We start from the raw sequence: 21,042 nt of genomic DNA on the forward strand, positions 1-21,042 counted from the left end.
GTATATATAGAAGAGGATCCCATAGGTTAGTTATATTTGTGCATTAAAAGTAAGACACTCTATAATTCTGAGAGTAACAGAACTCTTTAATCTTATTGTTGCTCAATCAACCTGCCATGTGATACCATTACTTTTATAAACCTGTTTTACAAGTATGCATGATCATATTGTTTTACAATACATTGTTGTTGTTTTGTGTTGAGCAATTTTTTTTTTAAGTATGCTGCCCTGATTACTTGTGGAAGTTTCTGTTATGAAGGTTACATAGCATCCTTTTCTGAAACCTTGGCCCCATGATGTGTGAGGCTGTTGCTTTGGATACTAAAGCTTTTTCAGCAGAAATCACATTTACAGTATCTCCAGCATCATCCTTGAATGTTAGTTAGGCAGACCTGATGCACCAAGTTAGAACAGCCAGTGGTTTATGAGTTACTGATGACTAACAGGGCTAGAATGCCAGGTCATATGGGTCATTGAGTTCTGCTCTTAGGTTTGGCTTCCGGATGGTAGCTGGCACTGGCATCAAGTCACAAATCTGTAAGGATGTATAAGCACCAAGTCTTCCCCAAGACTGCTGGAGTTCCAACTGCTTAGAGCCCACAGTTTTTATCCTGGTAAAGAAGACAATAAGAGTCTTACAAACATACACAAGATACTGAACACATTATAAATACGCTGCAAACCATCATTTAACTAAGCTCAGAAATATGTAACCTATCCACTGGTGTTGTGGCATCAGCTGAAAAGCCTTCTAAAATGGCGATGATTGATAAAATAAAAAAGAACAAAATGGTTGATTCTGACAAGTCTGTTTCTGACAGGCACTTAGCTTGTGGGACTACAGAAGTTAGGGGAGCAGAGCTGCGGTCACATAGCCCCACTCTCCCCCTCTATCTGTCTGTGTTCTGTGTGCTGACTTCCTCTTTTAGTAATGAACACAGACATGTGAGACAAAAATCCCAAATGTCATGTCAAACAGACAGGAAATAGCTGAGAAGTGTGTCTTGCTTAGATAAAAAGAAAAGTTTAATTGCTGTACTTTTGTATATGCACTTGTGACATAACTGTTGATATATAAGTGATGTGCATGCCTATTTTGGACACTTGGCAAACGGCATGAGCCGGGCTAAGTCACTTCGCTAGCAAATAAAAAGGTTTGATTCCTGAAAGTTTGTGTCCAAATTCCATCCCTGGGTTTCAATGAACTATTTTCTGCAACAGTGTCAGTAAGATTCAGTTATGTATTAACAAAACGTAATAACTCGGTTAGCAGCCAGTTAATTTGCAGTGATAAAGAAAACAGATTACCTGTTTTTGGAGTTGTGTGTGTTTATCTCCCTTAGATCTTTTGCAATCTCTGTATCATCTATTGGGATGGAAAATACTTCTCCCTGAAATATAAAAAATATATTTTTAAAGGGCTTTCTTATGTGCAATCCGGGCTTTTTTTTCTCAGAAAATAGGTGCAGGAACTCAGCCATGACCCCTCCCCCCCCCCCCCAACAAAAAAAAACACATCTCACTTTCACCCCTCTTCAGCTCTGACCTCTTCATGCAACCCCCCCCCCCCCCCCCTACACTGCCTCCACATGAGCCACTCAGGAGATCAGATCTGTGGAAGCCATCGGGAGACAAGCTGTCACTTGTAAACACAGTAGCCGGACTTCTGCGTTTACAAGCGACAGTGGTGAGCAGGGAGCAGAGGGCCTGAGTCAGAGGTGGTGGAACTCCAGCTGAAAAAAAGCCCTGTGTGCAATCAAATGACAATTTTCACCTATCCTAACCAGTGTTGAAGGGCCAGAGATCACAAAAGCAACCAAGCTTAGCTGGGGAAATTGGGCTTAACTGCTGACTATGGAGGCCATATTTTCCCAGGTCGAAATAATATATCTGCATCCACATATGTTTCAAAGAAGAGAAAAAATTAGATATAAAGAAGTTCTGTAATTTTGTGATGCCCAAAAGGATTGGCCAATATCTTGCTAATGTCTTGCTATAGGCTGTCCCTGATGAAAAGCAGTCCTGCTGTTGGCCATTTTCAAGCTTTCATTAGGAATTACGAGAGCACAAGTGACACAAACAGCACAGGTGACACAGCAGTGTCAAATTTGGCAGCAGTAAGATCATTTTAAATAGCAAGACTAGGCCTAATGTACTAGCGACAAAGTGCACAGGCTACATGATTTAGGATATTGCAGAGGATACAGCAGTGTACAATTGTCTAGTAGCTGGACAGTTTTAATCAGAGACAAAGTATATGCAGGTGTTTTTCTACAAGAATTAGGAGACAAATGATACAGTAGTGTACAATTAGCCAACAGCAGAACAATTGCAATCAGCAAGGCTAGGCCTAAATGTACTAGCGACAAAGAGCACAGGCTTTACTACATGATTTAAGATATTGCAGAGGATACAACAGTGTAAAATTGTCTAATAGCTGGACAGTTTTAATCAGAGACAAAGTATATGCAGGTGTTTTTCTGCAAGAATTAGGAGACAGATGATACAGTAGAGTAAAAATAGCCAACAGCAGAACAATTGCAATCAGCAAGGCTAGGCCTAAATTTACTAGAGACAGCACACAGGTTCGGGTTTTACTATAATAATTAGGATATTGGAGGATACATCGGTGTCAAGCTGGCCAGCATCTATACAAGTTTGATCAGGTATATTAGACTTAACTGGTGTATGCCTAAGCCTGCTGGCTATAGTTCAAAGGCCACGCAGTTCATTATGGTTTAAAAATATTCTCCCTGTCAAATCAGCGCAAAACTTGGCCTAGGACTGCAAATCTCAATCCTGCAAGATTCACCTTGAACCTATGGAAGCAGCAACCTAAACCACATCCTAAATGGCAGATTAGGCGTATACATGTCACCTCACCCACTGACAAGCAGTTCAATTTGGCGATTTGGCTTCAACGATATTACCTCTGGGCTATTGTTTAGCTGTGCCTGTTCTTCTTCTGGCTCTTGTCCCGACTCAAACACAGCAGCTGACGCTTGTTCCTTACAGATAAAATTGTTATTGTTGCTTTCTTTCTTAATTTCTGTGTTCCTAATACACCATGGTTTACCTTGTCCAAATGTTCCTAGGAAGTAATTACACATCACTGTCACACTGTATAGTCTAGTTAAAGTGGCATGTCATAAAAAAAAAAAAAAAACTCCCAAAGTACAGGCAACTGGATGTGACTCCAGCATCTTTATTTTTATATTTTTTCAATGTATTCAGGGTGGGTTTCTATTACAGGTACAAAGCATTCTGTCCCTACACAGTCCTTTATTGTCATCCAGTGAAGCTCTTGCACTGCACTGTTGAAGGCTAGGGACATATATTATCATATCCTGGTTGAAGCAGGATTAAGGTTGGACATTTTCTGTATATTAGGTGGCTTGGATATAAGGGCACTATTGGACATACAGAAAACTATTTCAAAATGATCAACTTTATCTACTGGTACCAGTTTCAACTCATTGTTATTTTCTACAGTTTTACAACCTGGCAGGGTCATTTTAAAGATATATATACAGAAAAACAGGTGCTCAAGTGCAAACATAATCCAATCCTTGGATGATTAATTCTTCAATGCTTAGAATTAAAAAGACCCACCCCAGCCTTAGCACACAATCCTGTCATTCACCATGTAAAATGTCATCAATTTCATTTAAAAGAAACCCATGACAAAAATACAGAAGCTACCCTTCCTGACTTGTTTGTGTCTTATAGAAGTATCTGATCCAAGGCAGCCATCATGATTCTGATTATTTGAAACCCCAATTCAAACATCCATAGTTACACAACCTCGTTTATAGATAACAAATTTGACATCTTACCTATATATTCTCCCTGCATTGTCCAAAGCTTTACCGTGCAGTCTTGGGATGAGGTGACTATTACCTGGTGCTTTACCACTGGTATAACTCTGTATAGATAGCATAAAGCACAGCAATGTGTTGAAATTGATTGATTTCCTTTAATGGGAGAGTATAGTGTTTTCTATGTACTTTCTTTATTATGTTTGACTAAATTAAATTATATAAACATGTATACATTTATTGTCAGTTAAATGTGAAATATTGCATATACAGTATATGATTCTCTTACCTGCTAATTGCACAAAGATGTGCTCTCCAGCAGTGCAATACTGTTTAGAGAAAAGAAAAAATATAATGTACATATGAAATACTGTCTATAAGCTCATTACTTATGTAGCTGCTGTATATTTATAAGGGAGGTCAGAGATGAACTGAGAATCCAGCCACACTGCTATGACCTGCTACAAGCATCTACCTAAAAGGTGTATTTCATATTGAATGTGGCCGGATCTGTGCTGTGATGAATAGTGTTGGGCGCACAGTTCAGCATAATTTCGGCTCCTACATAGTCCATTCGTGGGTTTGGCGAACATCCAAATTTGCGGGGCACTCGGTGGGCTGTTCGCCCACGAGTGCCCCAAAATGTGCTGGTCAGGTGCAAGGCGGTGCCCAATCAGGGGCACAGAGCACTGTTAAAACCCTGATTGGACAAAGTCATGATAACTTTGTCCAATCATTGCTCAGTGCCCATAGTCCCACCCCACACTATAAAAGGTTCCTTCCCACAGGAACCTTTTGCAGTGTGTTGTTGGAGTGGAGAGGGCAGGGCTCAGTTAGCTACTAGTTAGTTAATGTGTGGAGTGTGCGTGTCAGTGTAGTGTCAGTGTAGTGTCAGTGTAGTGTCAGTGTAGTGTCAGTGTAGTGTCAGTGTAGTGTCAGTGTAGTGTGGTACAGTGTTTAACAGCATTACATTACGATTAGTGCGGTATACACATTTATTTATGCTTTTTTTTGGTTGCCGTTTCTTTTTTATTTTGTCCCCTGCCTACCCCCTTTTTTTAAATTGTCAGCCACAGTTTTTCTTACTGCGCCACTGGTGTTCCCCCTTTTTTATGATTTTTTTTTTTTTATAGTTTTTTAATTTCTGTCAGCAGCAGTCCTCCATTTAAAGTGCACCAAACACCACTTTTCATTCAATAAAGTGTATTCAATCACCCATTTCCTATTATTTATTAAGATTGGGTAATAAGCCCCCCCATCATGTCTGGGAGGCCAACGAGAAGAGGCAGACATTCCCATGCCACTATGAGGGGGCCAGCGGCGTCTGTATTCACAGGCAAAGGAGGACGTGGTCTTTCCTCAGGCAGTGCACGTTTGTCTCTGTTTAGTGAGTAGTGATGGATATTGGTTCGGCCCTGACCAATGTCCATTCGGGTGTTCGCTGAACACCCGAATTTGCGGGGCACTCGGCGGATGTTCACCTGCAAAGGGCCCACAATGCACTGCGTGCTGCACAGTGCATTTTAAGATAAGGGTCAGATAAGGGTCTGGTATGGATTTTGGGGGCCACTCTCCATTTTTTTTTTGGCATGGGAGTTCCCCAGGCCGTTTTATTTTTCACGGTTTTGCATTTCCAGCAATGTTTTTTTTTCAAGAAAGCTTTCAGCTGGGAAAATCTATTTAATCATCTTTTTTTTTCTTTATATGTGTCAGTTTTGCTGCAGCAGGTTCTACATAAGGTACAGATGGGCCACTTTCCAGGCAGACTAAATAGACCCTCTAGGCACTAAATTTAAAGCTTGTTTGGCTGTACTTCTCCTGTGGATCACTGGAGTGCAGTTAGTTTTGCACTCCTGTGACATGTTTTCAGCAGAGAGCGGGTCCAGACTCGGATGTCATCACGGCCATGGAGTCGGGATCCGCTCTCATGCCTGGACTGGCACCCGGCTCAGCCTTTCAGTGAGCCACTGAGAGCCTGAGCTGGCCACTCCCTCCCCCTCCACAGCTCAGCGTTCCAGGGAACGAGGAGGGGACAGAGCAGAGAGCAGTGACTGACAGTCAGCAGCTCTCTGCTCACGGAGCTGTGAGAACTGAGCGATCGGCGGTGTTTGATTGCTCAATTCTCAGTGTTAGAGGCGCCAGGGAATGGATGCAGCATTGGATGCTGTCCCCACCTAGGTAAGTATGATTCAAAAAAATAAATAAAAACATCTGTCTCTTTTAAAGGAATTTGTCATTTTTATTGTTTCACTGTAAGCATCATTAAAAAAAATCATTACATTTTTAAAAAGAAAATTGCATTAATACATGTCCCCCAGGGCAGTACCCTGGCCCCCATACCCTTTTTATGGCCAATAACTTGCATATAAGCCTTGAAAATGGGGACTTTTGATTTTTCAAGTTCGGATCCCATAGACTTTAATAGGGTATGCGGGGGGGGGGGGGGGTGTTCGGCCCATCACTATTGATGAAAAACTAAAATGTGAAAAATAAGGCTGCTAACACAGAGAGTAATATATCTTGCTCCCAAATCTAAAATGTAAAACAATAGTACAGTGCCAACCTATTACATAAACAAACATAAAAAGTACAGTCATATGAAACCATGAATCTAAAAAAAACATAAAATGATATGGTGAAAAGTCCATACGCGTAAAGAAAAGGTCCACAATGTATTTAGTGGTAATAAAGAGAATTAACCCAATATTGCTTATAATCTTGATAATCTTGTATAAACAGTGCTCAAATAACCAATCACTGACTTCAAGTGAATTCAAGGCTTACCAGAAGGAATAGCTACCATTACAGTAGGGTGAATCCCTGGGTGAAAAAGCAATCAAAACAGCAACCAATCACCAATGACAAGTGGATTCAAAACTCACCAGAACAACAGGCTACCATTAAAGTAGCATATACGCCTAGGTATGCATGGAGTCCAATGGGGACCAGTGTGGTAACTCGCTTGCAATGATACTCCCTACTACATTCCAGCTAAGGATAAATTAAGCTCACCAGGAGCCCAAAAAAGTTCCCCATAGTATAGTAGATTTATTGTCAATATAAGTAAAATTGCATAAAAAAGAACAAAAATCCAGTTAACTCACACGTGACGTCAAAGCCAGAATCAAAGCCAGAATCTAAGCCAGAATCTCCACCCCCCTCCGGGGCATACTTAAATATATATATATATATATATATATATATATATATATACACATACATGTTTTCCCCTCAGTTTACCTTCAAATCTAATTAAAAAACTGCTGAAGCAGGCAAATATTATTTACAGACCGGTTGAGGTGAATGATCATATTTTAATTTTAAAAGCTGAATGTTACAGAACAATTGTTGCCAAATGTCAGGGAATGTCATTTTCACTAAGCAAATATTTTGTGAATGTCCACAGATTTTGGCGAATGTAAAAGTGAATTGGACATTACATTGTTTATAAATAGCCCTTTATTGTATATACTGTATACATTGAATTCAACAGTTACAGATTAAATAGGTGTCGAGGCAGAATTGTGAGGAAATAACTCACAGACAGGTGGTTTTTCTTCTGGTCCTTCCAAGGCATACTCCAAAATATTCCATATATAGACATAGAAATGCTCATCAGCTGCACACAGGATTGAATCATCTTCACTGATGGCCATATCACTCACAACAGACTTGTAATGTGACTATAGTGAGAAAATAAGACAATACAGATAAAAACTTAAAAGTGCAATTTTATTTTTCTTATAATCCATTTTTATATGGTGTCCAATGATTGTTAAACATTTTTGGAAAACATTTGAACTTTTAGACCAGACCCTGAATCACTAAAGCTTAAGTGGTTAGTTCACTTTTACCAAAAAACGGCCTATGGCATCAGTGTAACTAAACATTGCCACATGTGGTATTAGGGGATGATACCCATCACTTGTATCATTGGAAGGATTAGTGCCCCGTTATTGAGGTTGGTGTCAGAAATGGTGCCCCATTGCTGGGTTCAGTAGGGAAAAAATGGTCCCTCGTATCAGTGGGAGGAAAATTGCTCCAAGGGCCAGATAAAGGCAAGTAAAGAACTGCATCCGGCCCCGGAGCCGCAGTTTGGAGACCACTTTTATGAGATATTGATTAACTGGACTGTGGAACTGAAGGGACTTACAGTTGACAACCAGGGTTTTACCATATGGTGTTTGGCCCCAGTGATTAATTCCAGTTTGGCTCTGCCCTGGGCAACGCTTCTAGCACATTTCCTTTAACTATAATTCCTTTTAGTTGCACAAGATTCAACTTTACCTAAAGTGAATGTAAACCCCATTCATAACCTCTGCCCTGGGCAAATATATCAGTACTTATCTCTCTCTCCAAAGCCCTAAGTCCTGTGTCTTTCTGCTGCTCTGTTCCCCTGTTATCAGCATGATAACTTCTGACAAGCTCTCCGACACTCAAGATAAAAGCAGCTGGAAATTTGTGTTGGGGAAGGGACTTAGAGACAGAAAAGCAGAGAGCTGGTCTATTCACAGCACAGCTCTGCAAGTTTCTTCGTTCCTCTGCCTATAGGGAGGGGGGGGTGCTTTTCCTCCATTAAGCTCATACACAGTGTATGCCTAGTCCCCCCCCCCCCCCCCCCATTGCTGAAACAGGAAGAAACATTTCTAACACAATATGCACTTTCTAAAGAATATAGCAAGCTAAAGACAGCAGATATACATGTAAAACTTATGTAGGGAGATTTGTTTCATCTCTGTGTATCATCTGAGGCTGTTCACTTCACTGGGTATATGTGAGGGTACATCCACTTTAAATAAACCTTTAATTTAAATAAAGGTATGAAATATATGTTTTGCTTACATGCTTATGGGTTGTCAAATATGTTGAAGTAATGAAACAAAAGGTAGCCTGTCTCCTAAGCCAGGCTCTGTGCTGCCTTTCTACAAATTTGGAACACTGACAATTTGCTTTTTCTATTTTCCTTTTATTTTTGACCTGCGTGGGCACTTCTGGGGCTGCTGAGAGAGACCTCAAGACTTGCTGTAGCTATAGCAACATGTAGCCATGTCATTTTCTGTACATGGGCCTTAGATTTCTTTCCCTATTTCCTAGAGCTTCTCTGACAAATAGCAGAAACACAGGAGTTCTATCACAGATTTAAAGAAAATGCTCATTGGTCACCAATTAATTATTTAATCGCAGGTAGAAAAGTTTGCCTTCACCCCCATAATACCAGTATGTTTTTTCCTTTTTAAAAATATTAGATCACCTTGGGGCATTTTCTTTCCAAAAAGGGGGATTTTTGTTGGGGTTGCTTATACTGTCCAGCATTTTTTTTTTTTTTTTTACCTAAAGTAACTGTTTTTGTTTTGTTTTTTAATTCTTTTCCTTTCTATAGTAAAAAAAAAAAGAAAAAAGGTTATTAAATACCACCCAGAAAGCTCTATCGGTCTTAAAAAAAAAATAAAAAATGACATATATTTGGGTACAATTGCATGAAGGAATATTTTTCAGCCAAACTATCACAGCATTAAAACAACGGCCTGGGAAAAAAAAGGTAGCACTTCCTGGTACACAAGTGGTTAAAAACCATATTTTTTTTCAAAGGTTGCTTTGATTTCTGTCTCATATATTTCTATATTTTCCTGTGTTTTCTGTAGTAAAGCTTTAAATAGAGATAATGTACTTTGCAGCACTGGAAACTATAACAATGGCTACTAAACAGATCCAGCCTGAAAATATACCTTGAACACTTGCTATCTGTGATTCTGTTATTTTATTTTTGTATTGTAACACATTTTCCAGAGCACGATATGTGCCTTTGAAAAAGTATTCTGTTACAATTTTTTTTCCCCATGATGTAAGTACAGCTGCAATACGTTATAAAACTCTAAGCACTCTCCGACTGGGAATAATGTACCTGATGATCTAGTAAAAAAGCTAATATCATTTTTGTTCACTGTATGTAAAGAATAAAAAAGGCTACTTGCAACTTTAAAGTACATCTAGTCATAAAAATCTAGAATTACATTGCCATGGGAAAGGAAAAAGCCCCTTTCAACAACTTGTGAAGAAAAAAAAAAAAAAAAAAACATGTCCCTCTTAATGTCTATAAATACTTTTTTTTCTATGTCCTAGGCCAGTAAAGGCAAACCTTGGCACCCCAGCTGTTTTGGAACCCCATTTCCCATGATGCTCATGCACTCTGCAGTGTAGGTGAGCATCATGGGAAATTTAGTTCCAAAACATCTGGGGTACCAAGGTTCGCCATTACTGTCCTGTGCTCTCTCGCTTCCATGCTCTCCATGCTCTCTCACTTGCAGAAATGAAGCAGTCAGTTGGACAGAGATGTATAGTAACGAAGTAGAACTACTTAAGTACTGTACTTAAGTACCGAAATGCGGTATCTGTACTTTCCTAGAGTAGAATTTTTTCCTCCTACTTCTACTTTTACTTCACTACATTTTTTCGATGATTTCGATACTTCTACTCAAGTATTTTTTTTTTGTGCTGCATAGTTACTCGTTACTTTTAAAAAAATTACCACTGCCAGAACAGTAGATGGCAGGTTGCATAAAGCTCAAAAAAATGTGTATAATGTCATTTGTAAATCAGCGCATACGAAAATAAAGGCTGTGTATAATAAAAGCTGCTATACCAAATCTTTCCAATAAAAAGAAAATATGAAACAAACAAATAAATGGTGCTACAGCGCTTAAAGTGCATCAAGAAACTACTAACAAACACAGGTTAATCATTTGAATAAATCATTTGAAATAATAAAAACAATATGATGTTCAAACTTTTGACTTATTTCTTTAATAACTACATAACACAGTACTTGTACTTCTACTTTCAGTACTTGAGTAGAAATTTTTTTTCAAAACTACTGGTACTTTTTACTTTTAGTACTTAAGTAGCAAATTTTTTGAAAAAACTACTTGCAATACTTAAGTAAAAAAAATGTTGAATACTTTAGTACTTCTACTTAAGTAACTTTTTCTGCGAGCACTTCCACTTCTACTCAAGTAATTTTTTGATCGAGCACTTGTACTTTTACTCAAGTAGAAATTTCGAGTACTTTATACAAGTCTGCAGTTGGACCATCGAGCTGGTTGCCCTTCATATCTAGGTAAGGTGCAGGCTGCTGAATAAAACACAAGCCAACAGCTTGTTCATCAACTGTTTGACAATGCTATTGTATTGTTCATGCTTTTCTGTGTTGACATGTTGAACTGTAGTCCTTGCAGACACAGCTGGCCTGAATGTGACAACCACCATTAGTGTGGCAAGTCCGGGCATTGAGCCAAGTTCACACCTATGTGTGTTTCGATTGATGCTTTTTTTCTGGCATGCTTTGTGCTTCTTAGACACACATTTCTGACGCATTTTGCGATTTGTATTTTTGTTTTGGTGAATGTATGTCAGATATTACACTCTCTGACACTTCACACTAAAGTAGTAAAGGCACTTTTATGTGTCCAAAGTCGCATGTCAGGGTTAGGGTTAAGGGTTAGAGTTAAGAGTTAAAGTTAAGGGTTAGAGTTAGGGTTTACTGTAATCATTAGGTTTATGGCTAGCGGTTATTGTTAGTGCTTCAACCCTAACCATCACTGCTAACCCTCACCCTAAGGATTACTGCTAAACCTAACCCTAACTCTATCCCTATCTCCAACCCTAACCCTAGCCCTTAACCCTAACCCTAGTCTTTAACCCTCACCCCAACATGATACTTTGGATGCATAAAGGTTCCTGCACTACTTTAATGCAACTTGAGTGCCAGAGAGAGCAAAACGTATCAAAAACGCATAAAAAATGCAACACCTACGTTTTTTGGTGTGGGTCCATTGAAGTTTATTACACACAAAATGCAATCTGCTGTGGGAAAAAAGTCCCTGCCACTTTCCAAAAAACGCACTGCCTCAGAATGCACAGATGTGACCTAGATCTCATAGGAAATGGACTGTAGTGCATTTCTGCAAAACACACAAAAAAACTCATAGATGTGAACCAAGGGTAAGTATTGGAAGAGTGAGAGAGCCCAGAGTGCCAGGAGAGCGCCTATTGAGAGGTCAGGGAGTGGACCCGTATAGCAGGGTGCTGCAACTGAATCAGCTGGGGAGCCAGGAGTATTAAGAGAGCCAGGAGAGCTGAGAGAGGGCTGCAACTGGAAACACAGAGGTACTTCGGGGGACCAGAAGCCAAAAGCCAAGGTTAAGGACAGGGGCATAATCCTAACCTTCAGGGTCCCAGTCCAGAAAACCATGAAGGCCCCCCTGACCCCTCCCCCCCCCTTACATCTGAGCACTGGCTTCCAGTTCTGGGAGGGTGTCCATGGACATCCTCCTAGAACCCTGCCTCCTGCGTGCCCCTCGGGGTGCACATCCAGCATGCTCTGTGACTGCGGCCCTTACCATGTGATCAGCTGATCACATGTAAACAGACTTGCTGGTTATCGGCAGTCCTTTCCTCCCAAGCTGCGTCTTTGTGAGGAAAGGAGAGCCTTTCAGTCAGTACATTGTCAATAAAGACTGTCAGTACATTGTTTACACTGATAATCAGGGCACTCGTTAAGGACTGGAATAGTACCACTGGATTGGCGTAGGGCCAATGTGGTGCCTATATTTAAAAAGGGATCAAAGTCTTTGCCAAGTAACTATAGACCTGTTGATTTAACTTCTATAGTCGGGAAGATATTGGAGGGTTTAATAAAAGACTACATAGATGGGTTCTTGTTGGAAAAAAATATGTTAATATTTTAACAGACAGCATGGATTCATGAGAGACAGAAGTTGTCAAACAAACCTGATTTCTTTTTATGAGGAGGTAAGTAAAACCTTGGACAGAGGAGTGGCTGTGGACGTAGTATACTTGGATTTTGCAAAAGCCTTTGACACAGTTCCCCACACACAGCTAATGTGTAAGGTAAACTCTACAGGCTTGGAAAGATTGGTTTGTAATTATATAGAAAATTGGCTAAAAGATAGAATTCAGAGAGTAGTGGTTAATGATTCTTACTCTAAATGGTCTAAGGTTATCAGTGGTGTACCCCAAGGTTCAGTGTTGGGACCCTTACTTTTTAATACCTTTATAAATGATACAGGGTCTGGGATTAAAAGTACAATTTCAGTTTTTGCAGATGACACCAAGCTTTGCATTGGGCAAATATGTGGCAAATGAGGTTTAATGTTGATAAATGGAAAGTTATGCACTTGGGGGCTAAGAATATGCATGCATCATACATACTAGGCAGAGCAGAACTGGGGGAATCTATAGCGGAGAAGGATCTGGGTGTTCTGGTAGATCATAAGCTTAATAATAGCATGCAATGCCAAGCTGCTGTTTCCAAAGCAAGCAAAGTCCTTTCTTGTATTAACAGAGGCATGGACTGCAGAGAGAGAGATAGAATTTTGCCCCTGTACAAATCATTAGTAAGACCTCATCTGGAATATGCAGTTCAGTTTTGGGCACCAGTTCTCAAAAAGGATATCGGAGAATCGGAGAAAGTGCAGAGAAGGGCAACCAAACTGATAAGAGGCATGGAGGAGCTCAGCTATGAGAAAAGATTAGAGGAACTGAATGTATTCTCTCTTGAGAAGAGGAGATTAAGAGGGGAATATGATCAACATGTATAAATACATAAGGGGTCCATATAGTGAACTTGGTGTTGAGTTGTTCACTTTAAGGTCATCACAGATGACAAGGGGGCACTCTTTACGTCTAGAGGAAAACATATTTTGTCTCCAAATATGGAAAGGTTTCTTCACCATAAGAGCTGTGAAAATGTGGAATAGACTCCCTCCAGAAGTGGTTCTGGCTAGCTCACTAGATTGCTTTAAAAAAGGCCTGGATTCTTTCCTAGGTGTACATAATATAAATGGGTATTACATTTTTTTTTTAGGTAAAGTTGATCCAGGGAATATCCGATTGCCTCTCGGGGGATCAGGAAGGAATTTTTTTTCCCCTGCTGTAGCAAATTGGATCATGCTTTGCTGGGGGTTATTTTTGCCTTCCTCTGGATCAACAGTGGGTATAGGATTGTGTATATGGGATTGTATGGTAGGGTTTTCAATACTGTTTTTTGTTTTGTTTTTTTTGAACCGGATGGACTTGTGTCTTTTTTCAACCTGACTAACTATGTAACTATATGTAACTATCAATGTCGCCTATCAGTGTTCATCAATGCCGCCTATCATTGCTCATCAGTCCCGCCTAGCAGTGCTGCCTATCAGTGCAACCCCGCTGGGGCCCCCTGACAGTGGTGAAATGCCAGGGCCCGGTCACAAGTGCAACCTTTGTGACCCTGGTAGTCCTGCCACTGGTTAAGACCTAAGCAGAAGTTCTGCCAAAACAGAAACCAGGTGGCTCTGCATTTTCTGTTATCTGATTTTGCTGGTGAAAATCCTCTGCTTGGACAACTGTTTTTGGACTTTTAAGTTTTATTTTTAATAATAGTAGGCTTAAAAGCCTTGAAAACAACACTGGTGGGGACTCACTTTAAATGTTTCTACAACTGAGCTGAATTCCCCAATGTTACTATATGTTTTTTTTTTATCTATCTACATATCATCTACCTATCTATCTAAGCACACACACACACACACACACACACTATTGTAGGTATACATACGTTATCTAGAAATCCATTTCCCATCGTGATTCTAAAAACAAAGACAAACCCCATTGTTGTACCCATTATTTAATTTTAGATTATATATTGACCTATGGTTCAGAGCACTCAGTTTAGAACAGAGCATTCACAAATGCAAAAAGGAGCCATTACATCAATCAATCTAGATTTTTTTAAGGGAGAACTGGACTTAAAGCAGAATCCCCCCAATTTGGCTGGAGCATGCCTTCCTCATATCTTTTTGTAACATATATGAGGATATTTTTCTATCCTGACTTGGCCTTTTGGATAAACTTCTGATGGCAACAAACAGTATAATCTCTATATAATAGGATAACATAGAGAATTAACTAGAGGGCAGGTGATACAGCATTACTGTTACATGCATCATACAGAAATACAGAAACTTCAGTTGGTGACACCACGGGCTCATTTGAAAATTTGAGTTTTCCTACTTCCTGAAGGACCTGAATCGTGTTCATCTCCACCTCAAACGCAAACAGCAAACTACTCATATTAAACTTTAGTTTGGGTAACTTGGCATGAATTACTTACACCTGCAAACCTTCCAAAGACTTTGCCCCCACCAGCAATACTCCAGAATGTAATATTGCCTAAAACAAAGAAAGGCATATTTGCAGGTAAAGGTAACTGGTATGGGTCCAAGCAAGCATCTTCTGGTCATTCTTGTTATTCTTTGACTTGTAATTGGAGCTTACCTTTAGGTCCACTAGCTATTAAAACTGCAGCTTCCTTTCTTCTCCCAACTCTTGAGTCTATGAAAAGAACTTTGTTGATGATCAAGTCATCTGCACAAAAAGCCATAGGGAAATATGTTATTACATGTATAGTGGAGAAACAAGGCTTTTAACATGTAATTGATAAGACAGCAAGTGGATCTCTTATACATGTTTATCTATAAATAAAATATCACAAGCCAATGGCCCTGGAGGTAAAAAGTTATCCTGGTAGATTAAGGTAGCTTCTTGAAGACTTTACTGGGAAAGGTGTCCTCGTCTAAAAAAGATCAAAGTTATTTAGGAGCTTCTACCACCCAGGCCCAATATATGCTGTGCCCTAGTTAGCCCAGGTGCAATACTGGATGTTATACTTTACACTTGCTGTTGGATAGGCTGCTGAGCCATGTTTTTACTGCCCACCAATCGCTACCCCTCAATCTACAAAGGCAGCCAGATGGGGGTTGAACATATGCCACGGCCATTATGCTTTGGTGTGTGGTATAAATTACAGGATCCATTTGGATTGATCGTCAAAGAGCGACACATGTGTAAACATGCCCTAGTGGTTTATGTAAAGGTGAAACTTCTAAATTATAGGCGAGTAGGCGGCGAGCACTCCAAGCTGTTACCTGTTCCATCATCCAGTTCTTCTCCCTCCGGCACCTTAAGGTGGGAAAGCACATCTCCAGACCCAAGGCTCCACACACAGACTTCACCAGCATAGTTTGATGTAGCCATGAGATTGGAAGACGATTCAGCCAGGGAGAACTTCCCTTCTTTCTGTTTAATGAATAACAACAGTCCACAGTAGTTCATTTCAAATAATCCTCTTGCCAATGACTTGTTCTCCTTTCTATGTCAATGTACCACAGCAAAACAAAATGGCATTGCTCACCCCTGCTGTCCAAGACCTGGGACTTCCACTGATCAGTGATGTAAGGAAGTATTTCCAGCTGTGGTAGTACTGCTTAAACAACCAGCATCATCCATCCCCTGCATGACTTGCATTGAACCTGATATAAACATGTCACGGAGCGGCTGATTCAGACCATAAGCCATTGAATCGGGTATGATTATAGGAGGCCTGATTGTTTTCGCACCATCATCATTCGGCTATTAACTTTAGTTTCAGGTTTGTATATTAGTTGGGCACGACAATAAATATTATTCTACGCTGTCAAGCCTCGTACACACTACTAGGTCGGAGCCGCACTAACAATCCGATGTTAGTACAGCGGTCTTCCCTTCTGGGCTATTTTGTTCTGACAGGGGGATGCCCTCGCCAGAACACTCCAGGAGCTGGTTGGCAGACCTTTTTCGGTCATGACCCTTTGACATAACCCTTTGACATGACTTACGGCTTCTGTCGGACCAGCTCAGGTACACAGGGACCAGACATTTGACAATTTTAAAGTAATGCTTTAGAATGGCCCAGGGCTAAGTTATGGGGTTGTCCTTCTAATGAAGCTGCAGAGGCTGAGGAACTACAATGACTTATAGGGTCACTTACTAGATAGATTTTTACCTTGATGGCCGGTTCACACTGGTGCGATGCCCGACATTGCATGTGATATGCTCCGCATTGCTGTGCAGATCACATGCGATGTCTGTGCGATGCAAATTCAGCCATACAGACTGTATGGCTGAATTCACATTGCATTTGGATCAAACTCTTGTAGGACCCTTTTTTTGTCTGCACCAGGATTGGATCGCTGTGTTTTGCAAACTGAATGCGGGGTGTCGTTAACTTAACATACACCCCGCAATCAGTTCGCATGAACATGTTGCGATTTTGATGCAGTGAACATTTGCAGCGCATCTAGTGTAAACCCGCCCGGAGCCCTTGTTCACACCGAACTCGGATTTGAACTCAGCTGAACTCACAAGATTTCAAACCCGCATTGCAGTGCGAGTTCGGGGGCGATTTGAATGACATCTGTGCGTGTTCATGAAGTAGTGCAGGAACTACTTTTGGAAATCGGTGTGGCGTCGCACCGATTAGGACAGTGACATTGCCGGCAATAGGCTGTGATTTGGCATGCGTTTTGACATGTTAAATCACATGTCAAATCGTTAAATGTGAACGGGTGCAAAAATGGACTTATTAAACAGGTGAGCCAAAAGGGCAAGTCAGCATTTGATTTAACTTAATACTTCAAAGTGTGCAATCCAAGCATACCAAAATGCTCTTTTATTGTTATTTAGATGTTACCTTTTTGCTGACGTGTGCCCACTGCCCTGCAGAAAGCACTGACACTTGACTGTGGCATAAAGTGCAGATGTGTCTTTGACATTCTGGTATTGAATGATAGAACTAACATTGGGGCTCCAAACAGAGAAAAATTGGGTCTTGGAGTCAGACCACAGCAGAGTTTTTGTTCACTGACTATACCCTGGTGTATTGCTTATAGGCTGAATAATTGGTTTTCTGTAAACTTTGAAAAATAGAAAAGCTGCTTCTGCTATTTGACTTCTCCCACCTAATTTTACGATTAGGAGCCAATTCACACCGATCGCAGTGCAGGAAATCCGCATTCCATGTGCGTTTCCCGTACCGCATTTAAAACGCACTGCAGTTGCGACCTGGTGACGACTTCAGAGTGTGAGAAAACGCTTTTGGTGGAGTGACGAACTGATATCACTGCATTGTGCAAGTCCCGGAAGGATGGGCTGTTACACTAAGACAGCCAGCTTGTTTATTCATATGTGATTTTAAAGTGCTTCTTGTAAGTGCAATCTATTTTATTTGGAAAAAATGTATAATTGGTTTTATGCTATGGCAAGTTTTATATCTTTTTGGGGTTTTCGTGTGACTGAGTCTTCCTAAGAGTGGCGGATGCCAGTTAAGCTATTGGGTAACACAGAGGTGTAACTAGAACCTTCAGGGCCCCGGTGCAAGAAACCATGAAGAGCCCCAACGGACCCCTGGCCAGGGCCCTTCCCTTCAAGCCTGGGGCTCTTCCCACTGATCCTGGGGCCCTTTATTCTCGTTGCGGGGCCCATTATTAGTGGGACCCTTTCACAAGTTCTGTAGTGGGCCCCCTTCCTGCCATCTTGGGGCCTCCCCACGGTGTTGGAATGCCAGGCTCTGGTTGCAAGTATGACCTTTGCGATCCACTGGTGTCATTCGTTTTTATTTTTTGGTATTTTAATTGTATTATTTTTTTATTATTTTATTTTATTTTTTTACAATGTCACTGACTATGACTCCGTCCATTCAGAAAAGGAAGGAGCTGGTAAATTGGTAAATTACATATTTACTGACCCCTTCCTGGTTCTCTATTGTGACACATCCCCTGCAGCAGCCGGCAGGAGAGGGGAGGGAGCACAGTGGGGGGGGGGGGGCAGCACAGTGGGGGTGGGGGAACCAGGGGAGCACACAGGGGCACAGAGACAGCAGAACACAAGTGAACTGGATAGGAGGAGTGGCGGGGGCAGCATACAGAGGAACCAATCTCCTCCCTTTTCATCCTGCAGTTACAGGAGGAAAAAGGAAGACAGTGATTTCTCTACATGCTGCACAGGGGAGCCGCACAGGCCCCTTGGAGCATGGGGCCCGGTTGCAATTGCAACCCCTGTAATTACACCCCTGGGGCAACACAAGCTGGTAGGCAGGCATTTTATAACATTGAGGCTTTCACTCAGGATCACGCACTTTTCGGGTGATGGATAGTGTACTCATCGATTGAATGGATTTCGGTTTATCACCTTTTAGATTTTTTTTTTCCTTTTCAATATATTTACAAGCGGAACTCTAATAGGCTATATAATATTAAATTCATGACACCCCAAACGCTGATCACAAATACAGTGCGTTTGCCTGCACCAGATCGCATTTTACAGAAGTACCATGCGATGCGGTTGCAATGAGTTTCCAAAAGTTGTACATGCACTACTTTTGGTGTTTTGCGGTGTGATTTCAGCCCATTCAAAATGAATGGGCTAAAATCGCACCTCACAGAACTGCATGTGAATTGGACAGGAATACACAGCGCGATCCTGTGTGATTCCGGGTGTGAACCAGGCTTTAAAGTGCTGAGTTTTCCTTAACATTAAGGTTATTTTCACAGAATGTGCAGCCATTTTTTCTGAAACTGAACTGAAATTACAGCATTTGGTTGGTGTGGTTGCAAATAGTGTTCAGAAAATGTATTATTTAACTGTATGAATTAGGATTAATTTCATAATTATTACTGTGGGGCAACACAGATTGTCATACAATTCTACCATCTGACAAATTGGCAAACCAGATCAGATAAAAAACTTTTTTATTTACCCTGAGAAAGCATTGAATGTATATACTAACCTGTGTGAACTGCCTATATATTCCCTTTCAAAGGGTTATACTAGTCTGTCTCCATGCAGAGGCAATGCATACTTTTCTTCTAGCAATGAAGTTATTCGTTTTGTTGCTACCATGCTGTCGCTGTCTTGCTGGGAGAACACAAAGCAATGTACATGAGCTTGGTCCTAGTGCAGGGGCGTAACTACAGGGGTTGCAGGGGTTGCAATTGCTACCGGGCCCCATGCTCCAGGGGGCCCAGTAGCAAACCAGTGGGTGAACTTCCAGGATCTCAAATGTCACACTTGCGACCGGGCCCTGGCATTGCACCACTGTGGGGAGGCCCCAAGATTGCAGGAAGGCGGCCCACTGCAGAACTTGTGAAAGGATCCTGCTGCGGGACCATAATAAAAGGCCATGCAACGAGAGTAAAGAGCCCCAGGATTAGTGGGAAGAGCCCCGGGCTTGAATGGAAGGGCCCCGGCCAGGGGTCTGGGGGGCCCTTCATGGTTTCTTGCATCGGGGCCCTGAAGGTTCTAGTTACGCCTCTGTCCTAGTGGTTTATTACAACTTGGGCCCAGCCTGATTATTCTCTTAATTTCATTATTTCCTTCCATGTAGATTGCAGTTTTAGCAGATAGCACATTACACATCATGAAAATCAGAAGTTGAATTAGGGCTTGCTCACAACACAATTTCAGCGTCCTGAAATAATTTTTGCATATGCATTTACACACGTGTTTGATGCGTTTTCAGTGCATCCAAGTGAGTTTTTTTCCCTTTTTATATTTTGACACCTGAAAATGTCTTATTTTCATTAGGGCAATGTGCATTCCGGTGCATGTACACAGGTTTTGATGCATTCTGAATGAAAAAAATATAGCAGGTTGTACTTTTGTTGAAAGCACTGGAACTGGCTGCACTTGTGTGAACTAGGTCCATTGCAATACATGGCAAATATTTTGCATGCGCTCAGGATGGAAAATGCGCTGCATGTAAAAAACACATCTCGAACCAGCCCCTTTACTTTTTAAAATACATATTTTGTAGCAAGATATGTAGCAAACACCTTAAACAGGAAGTGTGCGGTGGCCATCTTGGATGAGGGCAACTTCTGAGTTTATTACAGGCTAATGACAGTTTATTTTAATGTAGGTGCAGTACTTTGTTTTTTATTAAACATACTTTGACTATGTGTGGCTCCTCTCCTTTGTATTATCTATGTGGAGAACAACTGCTTTGAGATGCAATTTGCATAGTTGCCAACATTTGAAAAAAATGTCCAGGGACACTTTGCAGCACAGCTATCAATTACTTACCACACCCACTTCCATGAAGCTCCGCCCACTCATCCTACTTATCAGATTATAGGGTCTGCTCAATATAAAGAGAATTACAGGAAATTAAAAAGGGAATTTCAAACTTAAGGCCAAAGTAGCAGAGTTGGAATAAGTCTCCCATTCAGCTGCTCTATTTCTGCGTGACATTTATGGGCAGCCCGATTAACGGTCGCTTCCAGGGACAATGTAAATTACCCGGGACAGGCTCCTATTTGCCAGGACTGTCCCTGGAAAAAAGGGACAGTTGGCA

At 41.0% G+C, this 21,042-nt stretch overlaps 1 protein-coding gene across 1 annotated transcript in view; it reads right to left on the reverse strand.

The window, feature by feature from the left end:
- Positions 1-235: 235 nt before the first annotated feature.
- LOC309546425 (cilia- and flagella-associated protein 337-like) overlaps positions 236-21,042 on the reverse strand; it is an 86,239-nt gene continuing 65,432 nt past the window's right edge. Inside the window, exons 18-26 of the mRNA XM_082246099.1 lie at positions 15,800-15,950; positions 15,150-15,239; positions 14,986-15,044; positions 7,360-7,501; positions 4,108-4,147; positions 3,837-3,925; positions 2,931-3,091; positions 1,309-1,391; positions 236-611 (exon numbers count right to left, since the gene is read on the reverse strand). Of these exons, the coding sequence (XP_082102225.1) occupies positions 449-611; positions 1,309-1,391; positions 2,931-3,091; positions 3,837-3,925; positions 4,108-4,147; positions 7,360-7,501; positions 14,986-15,044; positions 15,150-15,239; positions 15,800-15,950 (978 nt within the window). The 3' untranslated portion in view covers positions 236-448. The remainder of the gene's footprint in view (positions 612-1,308; positions 1,392-2,930; positions 3,092-3,836; positions 3,926-4,107; positions 4,148-7,359; positions 7,502-14,985; positions 15,045-15,149; positions 15,240-15,799; positions 15,951-21,042) is intronic.

This window comes from Pelophylax lessonae (assembly GCF_965119305.1).
Source record: "Pelophylax lessonae genome assembly, chromosome: 1".
Lineage (NCBI taxonomy): Eukaryota > Metazoa > Chordata > Amphibia > Anura > Ranidae > Pelophylax > Pelophylax lessonae.